General features: G+C 41.0%; 1 protein-coding gene across 5 annotated transcripts in view; it reads left to right on the top strand.

Moving 5' to 3' along the window:
* The window catches only part of Katnal2 (katanin catalytic subunit A1 like 2), a 98,234-nt gene extending 79,793 nt beyond the window's left edge, over positions 1 to 18,441 (top strand). For 2 of the 5 annotated variants that reach the window (XM_070029202.1, XM_070029201.1), the window contains exons 13-16: positions 2,849 to 2,959; positions 16,140 to 16,302; positions 17,284 to 17,386; positions 17,842 to 18,441. In XM_070029202.1, coding sequence (XP_069885303.1) covers positions 2,849 to 2,959; positions 16,140 to 16,302; positions 17,284 to 17,386; positions 17,842 to 17,981 — 517 coding nt within the window. In that variant the 3' untranslated portion in view covers positions 17,982 to 18,441. The remainder of the gene's footprint in view (positions 1 to 2,848; positions 2,960 to 16,139; positions 16,303 to 17,283; positions 17,387 to 17,841) is intronic. The other 3 variants (XM_070029205.1, XM_070029200.1, XM_070029203.1) reach the window with 2 other exon arrangements.
* Positions 18,442 to 22,585: the final 4,144 nt, after the last annotated feature.

Raw genomic sequence — 22,585 nt, 5'->3', positions numbered from 1 at the left:
TGTGTGTGTGTGTGTGTGTGTGTGTTGGTCATCATTTCTCCCCTTTTGTAAGTGTGTTTGATGGTCGGAAGCCCATCGACATTTACCAGCAGAATGAGCCTATTAATAAGCCCACAAATTTTCTGTAGACACATGGAAAGGTCTTTAAATTAGATCCTGTTAACTGAATAGCTGATTTAAGTAGTTTTTAGAACCGGAGGAAATGTTGTTCTCCCTTCCCCCCATCCTTACAGAATGGGTTTCAGGCCTGAAGATCACCCAGCCCCAGGATCCCAGCCCTGCTGGCTCAAAATAGCCGCCCGCCCGCCCGTGACAGCCTCCTCTGGAGCCAGAGGGCCGCCAGCGGGGCCTGGGGCGTACCACCACGCCAGGGGGATGAGCCAAGTCTCCGTTCCTCTCCCTACGCGAGGTCCTTGACAGTGTGTGAGGCCGGGAAAGCCCCCACTTCTCTGGCATCAGGTTATGGCCCAGCATGTGGAATCTTAAATAAGTCACATAGGTTATTTCTAAAGATTAAGTGTCGGCTCATGTCCCCAGGGGGAAGGGATTTTTCTCAGACCGTTAGAGGCTTGTTTATGCTTTCAAAATGCCAGGTAAGTTTTTCTTTTTGTCTGCTTCATTTTAAGACCAATTTCTCTTTTGATCATAAGTATTTTTTCCTTTGAGACTTGAAAAAATTAAATTTGGTACCTTCAGCTTAAAAATAAAAGATCTGGGAGAAATCTCAATACAGCTCCATTTATTAAAGACCTTTAATGGTCTATAGCAAGACAGAACTAATAGTGATAAAATAAAGCAAATAATTTGCTTGTTAGAAGTACAAATAGAATATAATTTATGAAATCATATTTATTGGAAACCATTTTCCCAGCAGGGATAAACAATCCTGAGGATTCAGCCAGATAGGATAGGATTTCTGTAGTTGATTCTAATGGCCTTGATGTGGCTTGGAAGTCCCTGGCTGCAGCCCTCCACCTCTGTACCAGCCCTGACGGGGGGCAGCCAGATGGATATCTGACCACCATTTCCCCTGTAATGACAGACCGTGTTGTCCTGCCTGACCTAGTGACCTGGGCACTGGCTTTCCCCTTTGCTAGCCTCTAATGAGGCTTACCACAGCCTTTATTGGGCTTTGAGGGGAGCTCTCCATCTACCATCCTTGAGTATATTACACATTATACCTCCATTCTCAGTTTCCTTATCTGGAGTTTGAAGACTCTAGGGTAAGAAATAAGAGAAAGTGTGGTAAAAATCTTGGATCTTCTGGGTTTAAAGAATTGTAGTTATAACAAAATGCTAAATTGACATTTAACTGTACTGTGAGAGAGTCCCTTCTCAGGAAACGATAGTTGGGTTCTACAAAGCCATATACATGAGCATGCCCAATTTGAAAATCAAATATATAAAATTGCCCAAACTCTGAAATGTTTGAGTACTGATGAGACACCACAAATGGAATATTACACACCATGAAAAGTTATTGCATAGATGAATTATTTAAAAAATTATATAAATCACTTTTATGTATATAAAATGTATGTGAATATAAATTAATTTCATGTTTGGACTTGAGTCTCATCCCAACTATATATTAGCAAATAGTCCAAGGTTCAACAATTCTGAAATAAGAAAATCTTCAGGCCCCAAGCATTTGAGATTTAGAATACTCAATCTGAACCTAATTTGGGTTACTACCACGTATGTGCATGAATGAGATGTTGAGTGTCTTGTCCAAGAAACACATTTTTATTTAAATAAATCTATTCAAGTGAAGGAGAAGGAGAGTCCATGTGGCTTCTATCTAAACCATTTGTGCTCTCCAGGTCCAAATAGTTTGCTCCTTGTTGGTAGTAGTGTCTTAGGTAGGGCTTGGAGGAAAATTTGCACAGAAAATTGCCTCTAGTCTATTATGCAAAGAAAGCAGAGTCCATGTCATTGTCTTGTCATCTCATTAGAAGAGAGTAAAGCAGATATATATATATATAGTCATATATCTCTTTTAAAAATTAATTATATATCATGCATGCTGTACCAATGGAAGGGATTATTCTGAATTAATGCCTTTTTTTTTTTTTTTTTTTTTTTTTTGGCCAGTCCTGGGGCTTGAACTCAGGGCCTGGGCACTGTCTCTGAATCGCTACATGTTCAAAGCTAGCACTCTATCACTTGAGCCACAGCTCCACTTTGGCCTTTTCTAAGTAGGTTATTGGAGATAAGAGTCTCGTAGACTTTCCTGCCTGGGCTAGCTTCAAACTCAGATCTCAGCCTCCTGAGTAGCTAGGATTATAGTCGTGAGCCTATAATCTATTATAATGATCTATTATCTATTGTAAACTTGAGCCTATAATCCTAATCCTAATGCTGGCTAAATAATTCTGCAAATGGTTAACTGGGTTACTTTTTTTTTGGGGGGGGTCCTGTCATGGGGCCTGAACTCTGGGCCTGGGCACTGTCCCTCAGCTCTTCAGCTCAAGGCTAGCGCTCTACCACTTGAGCCACAGCACCACTTCTGGCTTTTTTCTTTTTGCTTATGTGGTGCTGAGGAATCCAACCCAGGGCCTCCTGCATGCAAGGCAAGCACTCTACCACTGAGCCACCTTCCCAGCCCACTGGGTTACGTTTTTATCTACTGGTGATACCTCAGTTATTTTCCCACTCACTGAAAATCTTTTGTTTGCCTTTGAGCATCATTATTTTATTTGCTTACTTCCTTTCTGTTACAATGCCAAGTTGTATATTTTCTCTAGCTCTAATAAGAATGGCCCTCTTTACCAACAAAACGGAGCCTGTTCTAGACTCATTGAGTCATTGCTGCAAGTTCCACTCTTGACTTCTTGTTTCTCTCTAGGGGAGAACACGAAGGAAGCCTTCGAATGAAGACAGAGCTACTGGTGCAGATGGATGGTCTGGCACGCTCGGAAGATCTAGTGTTTGTCTTAGCTGCTTCTAACTTGCCATGGTAAGAGATCAAAAGAGTACATGTTGAATACATTTTCATGAGCCACTAAGTACCGATAAAGATTTTATAGGAAGTGCTTTATGCAAAGCATAGTTGTCTGGTTCTAGTCCTGGAAGATTAATTTGAATGCTTACTGTTTATGTCCTCAATTCTTGCTATCAGTACCATGAAAGATTCTACCGTAATAGAACACAGGTCAGGTCTGCTTTATTTTAAATATTGCCAGCATTTAAAATGAGCACTTTGAGTTTAAAGCTGAATTACCTATGGTTAGTCTCTGTACCCACTGGCTCTGCATGCACAGACTCAGCCAAGTGCAGATAGAAAAGGGGAGGATAAAGCCTTGTGTTGGTACTGAGCATGTATAGATCTTTTTCTTTCCAACACCAAGAAGAGAAGATAAAGTAGAACAATATTCACCTAGCACTTACTCTAGAGATGGAGGAGGCAATGTGCAGGTTATATGTAAATGCTATGCTGTTTTACAAAGGGACTTAAGCAATCTCAAACTTTGGTATCCATGGGATAATGGGTCATGAAACCTGTGGCCCTTGGCAATCAACAGGTGACTATATTATCTTTAAAGTAAGTGGGACTTTCACATAGAACTATAAAATGTTTCCAGTCTCCAAGTCCCAAACAATATTCCAGAAATGAGATGCTTAGATTTATATTAGTTCTACAATTAAACTTTTTTTAAAGTTAGGAAGAAAGTCTTTTTTAATGCTGTACAGTAAATAGAAATCTAAATAATCTCTAATTAAAAAATATAATCTACTCTCTGAGTGTTTCATTCAAACTGTATTCCAGAGTGGTTTAAGAAGAATTCTAAAAGTGAATTGGGAAATAAGAGATGCTGGCTAGGGAAAACTCTGCTATCTATTTGGAAAATATACTTTAAAGTAATTACAATCCCTTTGTAGTTCTGAGAATATTTTGTCATATAGTATTTTTTAGAGCCAAAGGTGAGGCAGGAGGCAGGTAATGGGAACAGTGCTCCTCCTATTTCCAGAGAGGGATCAGGTCAAGAGAGGTCAATCTACCCAACGTCAACAGCAATCTTGCTACAGAGCAGGAACTTGAGACTCTCTCTCATTCCTTCCATTTCCACCTCCCCCCCTGCATATTTTTCCACCTCAGAGAGGAAAAGAGAAAATTATTTTTTAGTACATGCTCTCTGCAGTCCCAAACAAGATATCACTAAGATATCAGAACATCCATTTAAAATCTGCTCTTTAAATATGTAAATGATTTAAGATGGCATATTTAGAAAAGCTTTTTCTAGTATGTTGAGTTAATCAACATTTTTCATTTTGAAGATTATGTTAAATGTTTCCATTTTAACAATGTATACAAGTATGCCCCCAAAGCCCAGCTTACTGGTTGAGATAGGGTCTTGATAAATTTTTGCTTGAGTTGGCCTCAAACTTCAATCTTCCCCATATCACCTCTCTAGTAATTAGGATTAGAGGTATGAATCACCATGCCCAGCTTAAAGATTTGCCTAAACTTATATCTATGAATAGAATTAAAGTCATCTGGTAACTGTTAAATCATTTGAAGGGCTTCCCAACTGTTTTCCAAGTGGCTGTACCATTTTACATTCCCACTAGCAACAAATGAGGATTCAGGTTCTCCATGTGCTTCCAAACACTTGTTATTATCTGTGTTTTTTATTACAGAACAGTCATCCAAGTAGATGAGAAATGGTATCTTGTGGTTTTGATTTGCATTATTTCTGTAATGACTAATGATACACTAAGCATCTTTTCATGTACTTATTGGCCAACTTCATATTGTCTTTGGAGAAATGTTTTGTGTATTGGCTTTTCAAATTTTTGTACATGTAAGAAAATTCTTTGTCATTTCAAATTCTTTTGTACATATAGGAATTTCTTTTTATTTCCAAGTTAAATAGTTAAGAACACACCCTAGATACAAGTCCCTCTAGTAGATACATGACTTGAAAATATTGTCTTCCACTCTGCAGCCACTGATTACTTCTATATGTCAACCTAAGCAATGTATAGATTCTCCAAAGACTGATAACTTCAGGAACGGTAGAGTACTGCCATGGTAGCATATGTGTCCTCCTGAACATTGTATATTCAAGGAGGTTGAGGCAAGGTGCAATGATGAGGATTACATGAGATTTACCCCCTCCCACCAATGCGTGGGGTTTAAACTCTGGGCTTGGGTGCTGTCCCTGAGCTTCTTTGTGCTCAAAGATAGTACTCTACCACTTGAGCCACAGAGCTACTTCCAGGTTTTTCTGAGTTTATTGGAGATGAGAGTCTCACACACTTTCCTACCCAGGCTGGATCTGAACTGCAATCCTCATTTCTCAGCTTCCTGAGTAGCTAGGATTACAGGCATGAGCCACTAGTGCCCAGATTACATGAAATAATTTGATACATGTAATGTTGGCCATAAGAGATATTTTAAGGACAAATAAAAAGGCTGACACCAGTATAAGGTTCAACAGACAGCTGCTATTCAGACATCCTTGCAGAAGTATTCCTTGTCTACCATATTAGTGCAGATCTGTGCATTGCCACAATATTGCTGTAGTAGAAATAATTGCCTACCCAGAATCATTCTGCGCCTCTAATCTAGTAATAGAGTAATACTGTTGGTGTTCTGTTTCTTAGTTGTCCTTGCTGTAAGATGTACTTGCTTGCTATTTATACTAGATGCTCCAGGTTCAATTTATATATTCTGTTCCTGATCTGCAATCAGTCATTCATTCCTAGAATCCCATTTTTCTCTAGGAAATGATATTTTCTAGAGAAATGAAATCATGATTTCATAGAATTAGGGGTGATCTTTGCTACCTGGCCAGCATTGGTTCTTGGCCTTGTCATTGGATTTTTAAGAACTGCTTGTTAGGAAATGGAAAGGCTTGGAAAAAATTATATTAAGTGAAGTAAGCCAGGCCCAAAGAAACATAGGTCCCATGGTTTCCCTTATTTGCAATATCTAGTATATGCATGAGTCAAGCGGAAAAGATCAGATAATGTGATGTTAGGAAAACGAACCCTTAAATATGTATTTTAATGTTTTCGTTTCTTTCATGCATGTGTTTCTAACGCATTTATAAGATTATTTCTTTGTTGCTTTGTATGTCCCTCCCCCACAGTGTAACCCCCGCTTTCACTTTATTTGATGTCAGTATAACATGTGGAGGAGAGGGGGACAAACAAGTCGTTTAAGGATTCAGGTGGACCTGTTGTAACAAGGAGAATTACAAAATGTCATGTCAAAGCAAGCTTTACAATGTCGGAGTGGGGGGGGAGGGGGGTATATTGGGTGGGGGGAGGGGGGAGGCTGGGAAGGGAGGTGAAGGGTAAACAAAGGAGGAGGCTGCAATGCTTGGTAAGAAATGTATGCATTATCCTGCCAATGTAATTGTAACCCCTCTGTACAGTATGTTCTCAAATAAAATAAAATTAAAAAAAAAAAAAAGAGACAGAAATGGGCTTTATAGCTCAATGGTAGAATACCTGCTTAGTGTACTCAAAGTCCTGAGTCTAATTCCCAATGCTGCACAAAATTAATTAATAAATAAAGAGGCCAATAATGAACTCATGCTAGTATTTTCCATTTAAAATGATAAGGTTTCATGTAAATTATTTGACTTTGTAAGTATTATCTTTCTCTAATTAAAAAAATCTTTATTCCTAACAGCATTAATATAATTAATATTCACTTTGGACATATATCTAATACTTGCATGTATAATTGAGTTCCTTATTATTAATTTTAAATGCTCTCATTAGAAAAATGGCCTCAACCTGGCCTATGATAGAAGAGTTAATGCAAGATTCCTCAACTTCAGCCCCACTGACAATTGATATCATTCTGTCACAGCACTGTCCTGTGAATTATAGGATGTTTGACCTCTACCTAACGGGATGCCAGTAGCATCACCAAACCCCAGTTCCTAGATTATGACAACCAAACTATGTCTTCAGACTGCTAGACACCCTGAGTGTTTAAATCAGTCCCGATTGGTAATCATTGAATAAATAGAAGTACATGATTTAGAAACAAACTGCCATGTTTCACAGCTAAACTTTTAAGTTTTTTTTTTTTAATTTAAAATGCTAGATACTGGTGACTCACATCTGTAATCCTAGCTACTCAGGAGGCTGAGATCTGAGGATCTCGGTTCGAAGCCAGCCTGGACAGAAAAGTCTGTGAGACACTTATCTACAATAAACTACTTTGAAAAAGCTGGAGGTAGCACCCTCAAGAGGTAGAGTGCTAGCCTTGACCGCCAAAAGGCTCCAAGACAGCACTCAAGCCCTGAGTTCAAGCCTCAGCATTGGCAAAAAAAAAAAAAAAAAAAAAAAAAATACTATAAAACAACTGAACTTGCTCTTCTTCTACAGAAGGTGGCACATTCTATAAATCATTCTGTATCTTAATTTTTTTCTTTTAACAAAGTGTCAAAATGTCCAGGAGATTTTTTTCCATATAAGTAAACACGTTCTTCCGGGCTCCTTGTGATAGCTACATAGTAGTGTTCCATGTTGTGCATATGATCATTTATCCCATCAGTCACCCAATGATGGGCATCTGGGTTATTCCTGCTCTTCTGTTATTAAGAATAAAGCTGTAGGGCTGAGAATGTGGCTCAGTGGTAGAGCACTTGCCTTGCATGCCTGAGGCCCTGGGTTCGATTCCTCAGCACCACATAAGCAAAAAGAAAAAAGCCGGAAGTGGCACTGTGGCTCAAGTGGTAGAGCACAAGCCTTGAGCTGAAGAGCTGAGGGACAGCACCCAGGCCCAGAGTTCAGGCCCCACAACCGGACCCCCCAAAAAAAAAAAAGAATAAAGCTGTAGTGAGTAGCAGTGTGCTTATATTTCTTTAGGTACTTGCCAGAGTATCTTTGGGGCAGGTTCTTGCACATAGCATTGCTGAGTCAGAAGATTAATTTGTCTGGACTTGAGGGTGAAAACTTCCAAATATCCTTCCATAGACCGCGTATCATTTTGCATTCTGAGTAGTGTCCTGCTTTCATTACTTAACATTAGAGTAAGAACATTTCCATTATCATTAAATAATTCTTGAAAATTAAATTTTGTAATGGATACCCAAAATTCCCACGGCAATTGTACCACAGTTTAATTCCTCCTATTGATCATATAAGACACTTCCAACCTTCATTAGAAATAACACTGAAGTGAACTTCCTTACATACAAACCTTAAGATAAAGTCCCAACTATTAAGACATCTAACTGGAGATTGAATCACTGAATGAAAAGGTTGAGATGTTTTTTTGAAAAGTGTCATGAGACATACTGATGCAAATCCTATAAGAAAAGAATATTCTCTAAGGAATGAATATTCTTTATCAGGAAGATTGAGACAAATATTTTCGTGGCTTCAGCAGCTTAGGCGAAGGAAGATAACTATGTGATTCAAGCAGTTTGTCCTTCTGGAGGAAATCATTAGATCAAAACAACTTTGCAAAGACTCAGGTCTTGAATCTCAATGTCTTTATAGTTAGCTGTATCTGTTGTATACAACATCTTTCAGATGCTGGGCTGTTATGTACTGCTTTTTACTTATAATTTTCCCTAGATGTATCCAGTGTGTCTCCAAAGTGACAACAGCAATGAGATGGCTTTTGCTTATTCAGCACTTCTCTTCCAAAGATAAGATAACCTTTCTTGGTTTAGAGCAGCACAGAAAGGGCAAGAATATAGCTCCTTTGTGCCATCTGACATGTAAATAAGCAACGATAGTTTAGCAAGTGCTGCATCTTTAATAGTACCACTTAAAGAAACAGGTGTAAGAAATATAGTGAGTACAATTGGGGCTAATTTGACTCACCTTCATTGTTGAGCATTCACAAGCTCAGGCACAGGAGTTCAGAAGGAATAAATTGCTGAAGGGGCCAGTAAGAAAAATTTTGCCTTTCAAGTCTATTTAACGCCGTGATAATCTATTCTAATGAAGTGTGAAGATTGTGTGAAAAACAAGAACTTGTTGCCTCCAAAAGAGCTAGGAATCTTTAAAAAGAAAAAAGAAGCTTAGAAATCAAATACCTTGTATCACCAAGTATGGACTAAAAAACAAAACAAAACAAGGACAACTTTCTTCTAATGTTAGAATGAAGCATAAGAGCCAAGAGATTGGTTGCACTAGGGGTGAGATTATCTTGATGGGTTGTTGCAATGGTGGGGATATGTGCTATGGCTCCTTTGTACCATTTCCTCCTGACTGCTGCTTCCTTTCCAGCCACATGTGAAATACCTCAAAGCAATTACCACCCTGACTGCTTTTCTGTCACTTGTGTAAACTGACTTCTTCCAGTGTGGACTTCCTCCATATTAGTATTGAAGAACTGAGATACTGTTTTTATAAAGATGTAGCCTTGTGATTGGAGAACACCATAGACATAACCCTGGTTCTTCCCATAGTAACCACAACCCTTCCTGGGCACTGGGGAGAAGTTGTGGTCTCTGAGGTGCTTGTGCCTTGACACAAGATCAACCCTTTTCAAATATGGCCTGCCATAGGTGGGTAAGCATTATACAATATATTTCAGAAGTGATTTGACTGGTGTTCCCCATAGTAGGTGCAGTGTACAGAGCTCAGCTACATTAAATCAGTGGGTGAGTTACCTAGGGAGGGAGGAAAACACCTACAGGCAGTATACAAGATATGATTTATTAAAACTTATTAACAGGGGGGATTGACTGACTAGCAAGGATGCAAACAAAAGAGACAAAATTATGTGTTGGCCTGGACTAATCAGATAGGTGATGGTCTAGACTGGAAAACTGTTGAAAGTTTTGGCAGTGTCTGCTTTCACAGTGCTGCTAATGTCCAGTGGTGGCTGGCTAGACCAAGAATACCTCCCTGTTACAACCTTCCTCTACACACTCATTACTGCACGGAGAGGGGGTGTCATTGGCTAGATTGCTTTTTTCTTATATGATCATCATTCTGTCCTAGCTGATTTAGGAGATGGGAAGTCAGGAAGTGAGCTCTCTTTTAAGTCACACGAATTTACTCTTATTCCTATCCTGTGTAAAAGGACATCAGTGATTCTCCAGATAGCTTTTATCCCAACATTCCCACCTCAGCCCATTCACCTTTATCCCTTTGACTTGAGAATGGAAAGGGTCATTTCAGAGACATGGCAATTGATACAAACTCTTTTTTTCTTAGGGATTGTAGAGCAGGAATTTTAATGTCCCTATAAAGCCACTGTCTGGGGATGTAATTCAAATGGTAGAGTATATCTCTAGCAAATACAAGGGCTAGGAGGTGTAAGAAATAGCTTAGAGGTTGGGATGTCACGTAGGACACTAACTCAAAAGGAACTTTGCTTCTGCAGAAGGGTGTGTTATTAGCCAAAGATCTGGCAAGCAAGCACACTGAGAGGCAGGTGGCTCCCTTTTTATCCCTAATGCAGCAGGCCCTGCCCCTCTGCTCAGATTGACTGAGCTCACACTCACAATCTGCAAAAGGATGTGGCTAATTCACAGGAAGAAATTAAAAGTTAAGGAGATCCTAACAGGATGCCAAAATGCTCAGGAAAGACATGTTTGTAGCTAAAATGTAATTACCAAGGGCCAAGACATCTAGCCAAGGCAAGAACTTTTCAGAAAAAACAATGATCTCAAACTTAACGCAAAGGAAGCAAACTACTTTGATAGAAAAGAGGCATTTCTCACAGAGGGAAATGGGATTATGGTGAATTTGAGGCTAACTAGGGCAAGGTCAGCAAAACTCTAATTTTGGAAACAAAATACATTTGAAAGGATCTGAGTGTGGCCTAAGAGGCAAAGACCTTGCCTAGCATGCTCAAGGTCCTAGGTTCTGTCCTTTGCATGGAGCATGCAGGTGTGTGTGTGTGTGTGTGTGTGTGTGTGTGTGTGTGTGTGTGTGTGTGTGTGTGTGTGTGTGTGTGTGTGTGTGTGTGTGTATGCTGGGGTGTCATTGTGCATGTGATTCTCCAAAAATAAGATTGGATAAAACAATTCTTCCCACACTTAATATGACCCTATAATCCTCTGCAAACCTATTAAATCTCTACCACAGATAGAATTCCACTGTGGTCCGGGGGTGGTGGGGTGCTGGTGGGATATCATCATTTCACTTTTCTTTTTCTGGAGAGTTTTTAATATGTTCCTTCTATGACTCAATTTCTAGCTTGGCATCGTGAACACAAAGGGTGTATGTGTGTGTGTGTTGTGATATTATCTGGACCAGAACAGATAGTATTAAAAAGGTTTTCTGTCCTACAGATTTCTTTCTAGTTCTCTGGTTAGGTTGAGTTTGCTTTTCTTGGGTCATCCTGTCTTTGTACATTAGTAGCTCCAAGTTACAGCTGTCTCCAATGCTCATCAGGGTAGAGGGGAAATAAAATGAAAACCCAAGTCCATGCAGCTGTTCTTTATTACTTAGAACTAATAATGACTGGGGCTAGGAAGGTGGCTCAGTGGTAGAGTGCTTGCCTTGCATGCATGAGTCTCTGGGTTTGATTCCTCAGCACCACATAAGCAGAAAAAGCTGGAAGTGGTGCTGTGGCTCAAGTGGTAGAGCACTAGCCTTGAGCAGAAGAGCTGAGGGATAGCGCCCAGGCTCAGAGTTCAGGTCCCACAACTGAAAAAGAATAAAAAGAACTAAGAATGACTATAAAATACTTTCAAAAAGCAGACTTATTTCATAACTAATTCCAGGACTTTGAGTACAGAATAAGGTCATTTTGCACGAAACAGTCACCCTGCACCTAAGTCTATTCATCCATCTACCTGAGTAGGATTTCTTTAGTAGCTACTGAATATTCTGTTTGATGAAGGGAGGAAGAATCCAAGACTCGGCTCATGACCCTGGGCCTCTGGAAGGTAGTCACTGGTGGGCCAATGCATAAGATAAAAGCACAGCTGCCTTTGAGCTGGGTTACTACCAGCATCAGAACAACGGTACACACAATAAGCAGAGTTAAGTTGTACAGGGAAGAGAGGCCATTTTAATACTAGATAGTAAAATGAAATAACAGCCTTTATTTTTATAGGCTTTTGCTCTGAGTCTGTTTAAAAAAAAAGATTTCACTTTTAGTGAACAAAGTGGGAGTTCCACATAAAGAACCTGACCCAAGTCAGAACAAAGATGGCAAAAAGAAGACTTAGGGCTGACAGGGAGAGCAGTTGGCTCAAGTAGAAGGTGCTTTCTGTGGGAGACAAAATAACCCTCAATGCTTTCTTAAAAATTCTGTGTATGTGGTACAGAGGAATCCAACCCAGGGCTTCATGCATGCTAGGCAAGCACTCTACCACTGAGCCACCTTCCCAGCCCCTCCTCTCAATGCTTGTGTTACCTTCTCCCCCCTCCTCCATTATCTACAAAGGAGTGTACAATGCCTCAGTCTATTTATCAGGGATTGTCATGGTTAGAGTTGGACAGCTAGGACTTTGTTTGTAAATTCAAAGCTTGCTTCTTCCTTTCCATGCTGAAGTAGTAACATATTGTCACTACTGAAGGAACAAATTTGAGCTATTTCTTCTGTTACTATATTCTTTAAAGTGTGGGAATGATCTCTGTTCCAGGAAGCACACAGTTCAGCAGGGGATGCTGGCCAAAAAGCTGAGGAAAGGCACCTGCAGGTCTGGTGCAGGTGCTTGGCCATCAGGCGCCACGCCTTGTGAGCCGTGTAAGCCCGCATGGGTCCAGGCATGCTGGGTCTTCTACTGAGCAGTGGCAGAGCTACTAGCCAGGGCTGAACAGGCTCTGAGGTCTCTGAGCCTTCACTGTGATTCACAGGACAGCTCATGTCTCACCCTTGCTGGTTGTTTGTCCCTCTGACTTCCTCCTTCTGAAGAGAGTTGTGAGAACAGAACAACCAGTGTAAAAATAAAAGTGTGGGAGCAAGGGGTTGCCACAAGTTACACTTTTTTAATATAAACATATTGGCAGAAAGAATGATTTCTGGGCACATTCCATTTGTCCTTTGTTTCCTCCCTTGTTTGATTTTATTATTATTGATGTCATTAAAAGTGCATTCATCAGGCCTAGCTGTCAGAGAGTTGCACTTATTTTGTGCCCACAAGCAGTTTTGAGGTATATCTCTTGCTTTAGGGCATTAATTGATCAATACAGACATCTATAGTGAAGAATTGTCTCCCCCCCCCCCGCATGACTCTATTATTCTAAAGTATTCTTGTCTTCCTATAAAGAAGTCATTGAATGGAGTAGAGACAAGAAGTGTAGGGGCTGTCCAAACTGTCCCTGACAACCTCAGATGCTCTGTGTGGCAGCTCTGCGCCCTGGCTGAGGTATCGTCCAGTTCCTTCTAAGGGCGAGCAGCTTGTCTTCAGCTGTGTGCTGAGGAGGCGCTGGCCTAGCCCCTCTCTCACCACCTGGAGACGTTCTTCTCCTTCTGCATCTGACCCTCTTATGCTTGTAGACCCTTGGTTTTTTTTTCTTCTCCTTTGGAGAGAGCCTCTGGTGTTTTCCTGATAAAGTATGGGCAGGAAATTTTGTTTAGGCTTTCTTTGTTGAAAATGTCCTTGTTCTTCCCTCCAACTTGATTGATAGTTTGATCAAATTATAGATTTTTCTTTTTTGTCGGTGGTGGTGCTTGAATTCTGGGCCTGGGCGCTGTCCCTCAGCTCTTTAGCTCAAGGCTAGCGCTGAGCGACAGCGCCTGAGCCACAGCGCCCCTTCCGGATTTTTCTTTTTGCTTATGTGGTGCTGAGGAATCGAACCCAGGGCCTCATGCATGCAAGGCAAGCGCTCTACCACTGAGCCAACTTCTGAGCCTACATTTCTTTATTGTAAATTATTTTTCCTCGGAATTTTAAAGGCATGGCTTCATTTTCTTTTTGTGTATCATGTTATTGTTTAGGGGTTCTGTTTGTTTGAATTTGTTTTGTAACTTTTTTTTTAAATATAGGATGTTGTCCTGTAGCCAAGGTTTCCTGGAATCCTCATCCTCTTGCTTCAGTCTCCTTAGTGCTGGAATTATAGGCATACTGGGGCAGGCCAGGCTTGTATGCAGAATAATTGGTATTTACCATAAGGTGTTTCCTTTATGATGGAGAGCCCCATAGTAACCAGATGTTCTCCGTAGTAGAAAGCTGTATCTCAATGGTGAGAAGACAGAAGGTGGAAGGTGGAAGACATATGGACACTGTGTGATGTAATGTGGAAACACATTACCTAAGAAACTTACTTGCCAAAAATGTTTAACCTGAATCTAATTAAGCTTTCAGAACTAATTTCCATCTTAGAGGATAGTTGATAGAGGGACATGAGTAAAGCATCATGAAGTCATCCAGATATTCTACAACTGGCCTCTTAGCTATGGCTCGTGCTTATAATCCTAGCTACTCAGGCGACTGAGATCAGCAGATCAGAGTTCAAAGCCAGATCAGAGACAAAAGTCCATGAGATTCCATTTCCTATTAAACTGCCAAAAGGTAGGCTGGAGATGTGGCTCAAGTGGTAGAGCACGGGCCATGAGCAAGCATGATGAGCAATAGTGAGGTCCTGAGTTCAAACAACAGTACTGGCACACATACACACACACACACACACACACACACACACACACACACACAGATGTGTGCACGCGTGCAGAAGAGATTAGTTTAGATCTAAGATAAATTTAAGAGACATGACCATATGCAATATATATTCCTGGGATTTGGACTTGGACGAAACAATTTTAAATGTTGTTGGAATGATTGGGAAAATCCCACTAGGAGATAAGCATTAGACATTTCATGAATCAGTATCAGTTTCTTGGATACAGTATCAGGTATTATGTAACTATGTAAAAACTGTATCAGATGTTCCCCTTTCTGTGAAATGCATACTAAAGAATTTAGGGGTGGAGTTTCATAATATATTCTACATTGAAAGAACTTAGGAAGGAGTAATCCCAGCTATGCAATAGATGTAGATAAGATCATGGTTTGAGAACAACACAGAGAAAAATGTTGAGTTTATCTCAAAAACCAAGCCAGGCTTGGTGCCAGTGGCACACATCTATAATCTAATCTATTCAAGAGTCTGAGATCTGAGGATGAAGCTTTGAAGTCCATGAGACTCTTATTTCTAATTAAACACCAAAAAGCTGGGAGTGGAGCAGTGGCTCAACTGTTATGGCACAAGCCTTGAGCAAAAGAATCTCAGGGTCAGTGGCCAGGCTCTGAATTCAATCCTTATACCAGCATACACACACACACACACACACACACACACACACACACACACACACACACACACACGCTCACACAACTAAGAATAGACAGAACAATAAAGTTGGGCATCAATGGCTCATGCTTGTAATCATAGCTACTCAGAAGGTTGAAATCCAGAGGATCATGGTTTCAATGCCAGCTGTGGACAGAAGAGCCCACTAGATTCAATCTCTGGTAGACTGGAGGTATGGGCCAAGTGGTAGAGCACCAGTTGTGCAAGCATGAGGCCCTGAGTTGAAACACCAATCATGTAAAAAAAAAAAAAGATATATTAAACAAATGGGGTGAAATGTTAACTGTGTCTGAGCCAATGTGGTTAGGTCTATGGGAAGCCATGTTTTATTCTGTTTGTTTGACATTTTCATATTAAGATGTTTATGAAAATAGGTTGCAGCTGTGAAATTGCATGACCTTGGCCAACAGAAGCACAGATGAGTGTCTCAAAGGCTCATACTGGCACTGGGTACCCAGGAAGAATGTTCAGTGCTTAGCTTTCTAGAGCAGTAGGGTGAGGTAGTCATTCATTCCAGAGAGGATGAGAGTTTCAGAAAAGTTAATGTGCCTTACAGAATGCCTAAGTGATGGTCAGATATAATTTAATCACTGGCAAGATGAGAGTCAGTAATACATGTTACAGCTGCAACAAGCATGCACATGTTTAGTTGTTCTTAGTTGGATTCCTCCACCACCTGCTCTCAACTAAAGTCATGTCCTATATATGAGAAGTGTTGAAGGGCCTTTCCTTCCTCTCTCTTTCCTTCACTTCCTTCCTCTCACTTTCTCTTTGCTACTTACATCAATTCTTTCTTTAAACATCATGGAGTAATTCTCTTGTCCACTCAAATAGTAACAGTTGAAATGCAGACTTGCTTCTAAATTGTTCTTAAAATGCAGTTGTTTAAGCTCTGTATTTGTTGCTCTCTCCACTTCCGGGTTCTTTTGTGGTTTCAGGGAGCTGGACTGTGCCATGTTACGCCGCCTAGAGAAGAGGATTCTGGTTGATCTCCCTAACCAGGGAGCCAGGAAGGCCATGATCCACCACTGGCTTCCCCCTGTGAGCAATAGCCAGGCCTTAGAGCTGCGGACAGAGCTGAAGTATGATGTCCTGAGCAAGGTGGGCTGACCTGGAGGGAGTCATGTGTGGGCCACTGTCCAACACCTGTCTGTCTAACACGGTCATGAAGGAGCTCCTTCTTCAACACTAGAATATATCCCAAGATGGCCCTGCCATGCAGTGGTAGAATGAACTCCTGGTTACTCGACAGCCTTCCAACAGGAGCAACATGAGCTGGCTTAGATTCAGAGAACCTGTGGGCCTGACTGTTTGTTAGCTGTGAGAGCTCATGGATAACACTCACTGAGCTTCATCTTCTCTAATTGTAAAATCAAATAAGCCAACAGAAAAGCTTGAGGTTCATGTTTGTTTACCTTCATTATTACCTGTATGTAGTTCCAGGGTAGTGGACATGTTACCATGTTATCTGCTTAGGGTGAACACATGAAGCTGAGGTTCCCCAGGGCCTCAAAAGAGCATGAATGATTTTTATTTACAAACCAAATTGTCAGGCCCCAAGGGCTCAGCTGGTAATGCTAGCTACTCTGGAGGCTGACATCTATGAATCATGGTTCAAAGCCAAGCAAGCTTCAAGTTCCTAAGACTCTTATCTTTCCAATCAGCAACCAAAATGCCTGAAGTAGAGCTCTGCTCAAGTGGTAGACCGCCAAGCCTTGAAGGAAAAAGCTATAGGATAGCACCTAGGCCCTGTGTTAAGCCCTAGTATGCACAAAAACAAAAACAAAACCAAGTATATGCCTTTTTTTTTTCCTGATTTGGGTGCAAGGACTCTACCAAGTCTAACTTGAGTGATCCAGTCTCCACTGGCATCTTCCATGTTTGGAAGGCATGTGGACCACTGTCCAGCTATCTCAGGCAATCATGCTTTTTAGCAGCACCTGTTCCTCCAGCATTTCTTAGCTGGGAACCTTTGTACACTGTCTGGGAGTGACGGTCACAGAACCTAAGCCAGGGGTGCTACCTATAAAGGCCACGATCATTCCATCTGCTGACCAACGGCTGGGCTTGTGGCTCTTTCAGGAGACAGAGGGCTACTCCGGCTCTGACATTAAGTTGGTCTGCAGGGAAGCAGCCATGAGGCCTGTGCGGAAGATCTTCAACGCACTTGAAAATTATGAGTCAGGTACGTTTGGTGTTTGTGTTTTAAATCCAAGTCTCGCCAGCAGATGGAGCCAGATGCCCGGTTTTGGCAGCCTTTACACTTGCAAGGAGCTCTCTGGTCATATCTGGTGCACTCAGCCCCTATCCAACGTTGTTTTGGATCCACATTGTCCACAGTTGAACTCTTCAGGACTCTGGCTTTTATTTTCCCAGTTGGGCTGGATCCAGTTGAGGCACTATATTAAGTAATACTTCAATGATGATACATTTAAGTCACTTTGTGTGGGGGCAGTCTGGGCTTCAGGGGTTAACTCTGTTGCACATTGATTCTTCTATAGACTTCTTTTGTCTTGTCTTTGTGCTGTATTAACCATTAAGAATGCTGCATTATACATTGTCTTGAAACAAATTCAATTAGCCTTTCAAGATCAATGATCACCAGGAGGTTGATTTGTGCTGTCTGTTGTTTTTACCCAGAAAACAGAAATTTTCCTGGGATCCAGTTGGATACAGTGACCACAGAGGACTTTTTGGATGTGCTGGCTCACACCAAGCCCTCAGCAAAGAATCTAACTGAGAGATATTCAGCCTGGCAAAAAGAGTTTGAGTCCGTTTGAAACCACACTTATCCTGACCTGACCAGAGGTATTTGCTTAAGTTGGAGAAGAACATTGTGATTGGAATGGAAAAGAGAGATTATTTTTCATCCCTGGATTAATTTTGATGACTGTTATTCGGTAAACAGACATTTTTATTAATGTTTCACCATGGATATCAGCAACGTAGAGAAGATTTCAGCTCCATGTATATGTGCTTATGAGGCCAAGCAACTGACTTGTCTCACAATTAAGACTCCATAAAATTTTGACAATTTCCTGTAGTATTCCTTGTTTGTGAGCTTTCTGCAATTTGAAGTAAAAGACTTTCTAAGTATCTACTGTTTTTTTCTCCTTGCAACATATTCTCAAATCTGTTACAGTCATTATCATTCTTTAAATGGCCAATCATATCAGATAAACATTCTTCTTTTGAGGGGTTTGAGTTGCTATTAATATCCTTTTTTATGTTGAAGTATGAGCCTTCGGATTTGTTCAGGGCTTTTATGTTGATAAAGCTTGAAGTACCAACCTTATACTTGTGATCATGGGTGCTCTGTGGAGGAGGGGACCAGATAGCTACTGCAGATAAGCAGGTTGTACTTACTCTCTGTTTTCAGCTCTGCATCTTACCCTGGCCCACTACCATTCCCATTGTCTCTAAGGCCTTAAACCTCCATGATGTCATTTCTCCAGAGAATAGAAGTCCTCTGTTTTCCTGACTTGCCTCAGGGGTGGCCATCTGGCTGCTGGCTGGGGAGGGTTTCTGGGAATCGATCTACAACTAGTCTTTTAGCCAACTTTTAATCAATTCCTTTTCAACCTCACCTCACACCTTATTCCTCACAACCTGGGGCCTCTGGGTCTTTCAGGTTCCACAAGATAGACGGTTGGTGAATTATCTTTGTGCCAACTTCAGTTATCGACGCTCTACATCCTTTTCAGTTGGACATTATATGACAGGGTCTTATTATGTAGCCCAGGCTAGTCTGTGATTCAGGATCTTCCTGTCTCAGCCTCCTGAGTGGTGGGACTGTAGGTGTGCACTACCATGCCCAGCTTCCACCTACTCTCCATCTTCAAAATTACCATTCTTGTCACTTCTGCTTCCACTAACATTTTTTGTTGATTATTCATGTGAATTTGTAACTTCTTTATTCAGCTTTTATTTTAATGAGGTGTTGAAGAGACCAAATAACACATACTAGGATTATCTACTATAGTCTCTATTAGATATTTTTAGGTAGATTAAAACTTTTTCAAATTTATATGGGAACTTGGCCTTTTAGTAGTTGTAAATTTTAACTTAACCCAACATGTGGTATTTTCTTCTAAAGGTCACAACCTAAACATCTTTACAAATAAGGATCTTGATCCCAAGGAGTAACTGGGTGTGGGACCAGGCAGAGGTGGGAAGGAGTTGAGGGGGCTAGAGACTCAGCTGTGTCTTAGCCCCAGGTATAGGTGGAAACTTGTACCTTGATTTTTCTAGAAAACTCAGTAGTTCATTTGCAGTCGAACTTCCTGTTTCTAGTTCGCAAGGGTTAATTACCTGTCTGTGCAAATCAGATGTTTTGCTCCCAGATGCTATTTAGGTCACCAAGAAGCCATATCTGCTGGACCCTACTTACTTCAAGTATGTCCAATCTCATTTCTATTGTTCATTGCTTACTGGCCTCTCCCATTGAGTTTGATGGTTGTATGCATGAGTGTATAATATTGCCTGTTCACATTCCTCCAGTATAAGTGCCATGACTGAGGTACTTTTTTTTTCACTGTTAGTCAGTGAATGAACATTTTCAAAAATATTCCCAAGCTGAAGGCTTCATTCGTGGTGACTATTGTTGCCAAGTACTTAGCATAGTGCACATGGTCTTATCCCTAAGAGGATGTATACACTGCCTTGAACATTTCTGTCATTTGTATGTTCAGAAAGATTTTTATTTGCTTCTGTTTCCCAGCTAGGAGATTATGTGTCACAGGAGTCAGAGCTACATCTTCACTGTCTTCCTTGTTTTAGCCACGGTAAGCATTTGATAAATTCGGTTTTCTCAGGCCTATCAACCAATGAAGCAGTTTAGATCTATATGACATAAAGGACTAGAAAAAGGTATTCAAAAGTGCTTGAGATGTGCAGTTTATGCTATGATAAATGATTTCTAGTGCTCTGGTTCCTCATTATTGCCCCTTAAAGATCACAACGTACTCTCAGATACTACGACTTGATGGCTGGGATCATAAAAAAATCAGCAAGGGTCTTGTGCATTTATGCTGGAAAAGGCCTTTGTGACTCAGGCCAAATAATTGTGTTAATGCAAATGGCCCTACACAAATGATTGCTAATATGAAAAGGGATTATTACTACCAGAGGCAGTGTTTTAGTGAAATAGATTAATGCAGTTTTAATAGTTATTTATCATAGGTACAGAAGGACTTTAGTTTCTTCCTACAATGATCTAAGACCAAATGAACACAAAAAAATGGGGATATGTTTTTAACGTCCCTGCCCAATAAGTTTTCAAATGTGGATTTAAAGGTGAAGCAGCAACACAATCATTCCAAGATTTCTGACATCATGTTACAGCAGAGTGTGGTGGAACCATCATTTAAAGTGGAGTACTCCCCCACTCCCTTTTCTTGTCTTGCAGATGGAAGGCTACTGGCAGGTAGGGCTACAGCCAGGCTGGAGCTAACACTGAAGGTGCAAATGAAGTCAGTGGGGGCACCATCATGGCTCTGCTGGCTCAGCTCCTCCACACTGTGCAGGCTCCAGCTCACAGCAGTGCTCCATAGACATCTGCTCGCCATGGCAGCTTCTCACAACCTTTCTAATGCCAAGGTGTCAGTCCCCTTTCTGGTCCAGACAGGATCATAGTAAAACTGAGGTAAACACTGTCCTTTAGGTCAGTACCTTAGGCTAACCCTTTAATTATGGACTAGCTGAAGAAGGAAGTCCTTTAGATATTTGCTAATTTCTTCCATGAGATCCAAGGTAGACTGACTAGCTAAGACTGGTATTCACTGAAGTGTTTATAGCAACTTATATCTAAAACAAGATTTTTTTTTTTTTTTTTTGGTCCAGTCGTGGGGCCTGAACTCTGGGCCTGGGCGCTTTCCCTCAGCTCTTCAGCTCAAGGCTAGTGCTCTACCACTTGAGCCACAGCGCCACTTCTGGCTTTTTTCTTTTTGCTTATGTGGTGCTGAGGAATCGAACCCAGGGCCTGAGGCATGCAAGGCAAGTGCTCTACCACTGAGCCACCTTCCCAGCCCCAAACAAGATTTTTTTAAAAGGTTGATTTGAATTGAGGTTTGACCTTGGGGCCTCAAGCCACACACTTCCAGACCTTTATGCTTTAGAGTACCAGATGCATATTTCCACACTCTAATGGCTTCCTCTTTAGATATCTTTAAGGCAACACTGAATCAATTTTTTTCCTTCCTACCCACCCCTATACCTTCCAGCATTAAATTCTTATAATATTTACATTAGGTTTTTGGACTCAATCACCATCTGAGAGGGCTTGTATTGCAGCCTATATATATAATGACTCAGTCCTATTAGTGGGGGAAAATGCACAAAGGCCACCTGCCTAGGAGGGAGGCAATACTTTCGCACAGGTAGGGAAGACATCAGAGGGGACATGGGAGTTGAACCTTCTGATGTGAGATAAGGTCTGAGTACTCTTTCGCTCTTCAGCTGGAAAGTCTCTGAGCTTCAGCTCAGGTTTTTAAACCTCTTCTTACATGCTTGTTTCCCACACACTTATGGGCTGACATGGCAGTTAGCAGGAAGCAACTACTGAACATACAATTCCTGGGCAAGGAATCACTGAACTAGGCACCCAAATTGCAGACCAAAGCTAAATGTGGCCTACTCATCAAGCATCAGGCAGTGCTCCTTCCTTTTCCCCTACATGCAGCTTCATCCTGACAAAGTCTTAAGGCAGTACAGGATCTTCCAATCTTTAGGAAGGTTCTCAGCCACTCTCCTATGCCCTTCCTACCTGGGGGTAGAGGTCATGCTACATCTGTCTTTGGCACTCTACGATAGGCAAGTACTATGCTGGGACATTTTCAAAATCAAGACTGCCACATACTTAGCTTTTCTCACCAAACCACCACTTATTTAGCTATGTTCCCTCCCTATCCAAGACCCAGCTGATCTCTAAACAAGCATCAAAACCCTAAGCTCATTAACATGTGTGTGCTTCAATAAGGTGAACTCTACAATGATGTACAATTACACTCTAATAATTCAATGCCCAAGAGCCCTGTAAAACAATTGCCGAGGCGCAGGATTATCACAGTATGCAAATGCACTAGGAAAATCATTACCTACTCAGTCCCCTTCATTTGGGCGGGTGCAACGTCAGAATAATCCATGCTGCAAGACGAGATTTCATTTTACAGCTGTAGTAACCAAGTACATAAAAGCCTGAATCTGTCCCAATAGTTTCTAAGAGATTTTTCCCAAAGTGTCAGAGGCAAAAATAATGAAATCTTGCAAATGTACAGTTAATAGGACCCTGGGGGACTCTAACTTCAAAAATGCATGGTCTATAAGACATTAAAGGCTTGATTTTAGTTTCTGCACTGTTCCTGTTAATAACAATGTCTAATTAAAA

Source organism: Dipodomys merriami, unplaced genomic scaffold (genome assembly GCF_024711535.1).
Source record: "Dipodomys merriami isolate MVZ:Mamm:240054 unplaced genomic scaffold, mDipMer1.0.p SCAF_2, whole genome shotgun sequence".
Classification (NCBI taxonomy): domain Eukaryota; kingdom Metazoa; phylum Chordata; class Mammalia; order Rodentia; family Heteromyidae; genus Dipodomys; species Dipodomys merriami.
This window is presented reverse-complemented; position numbering and strand designations above follow the sequence as displayed.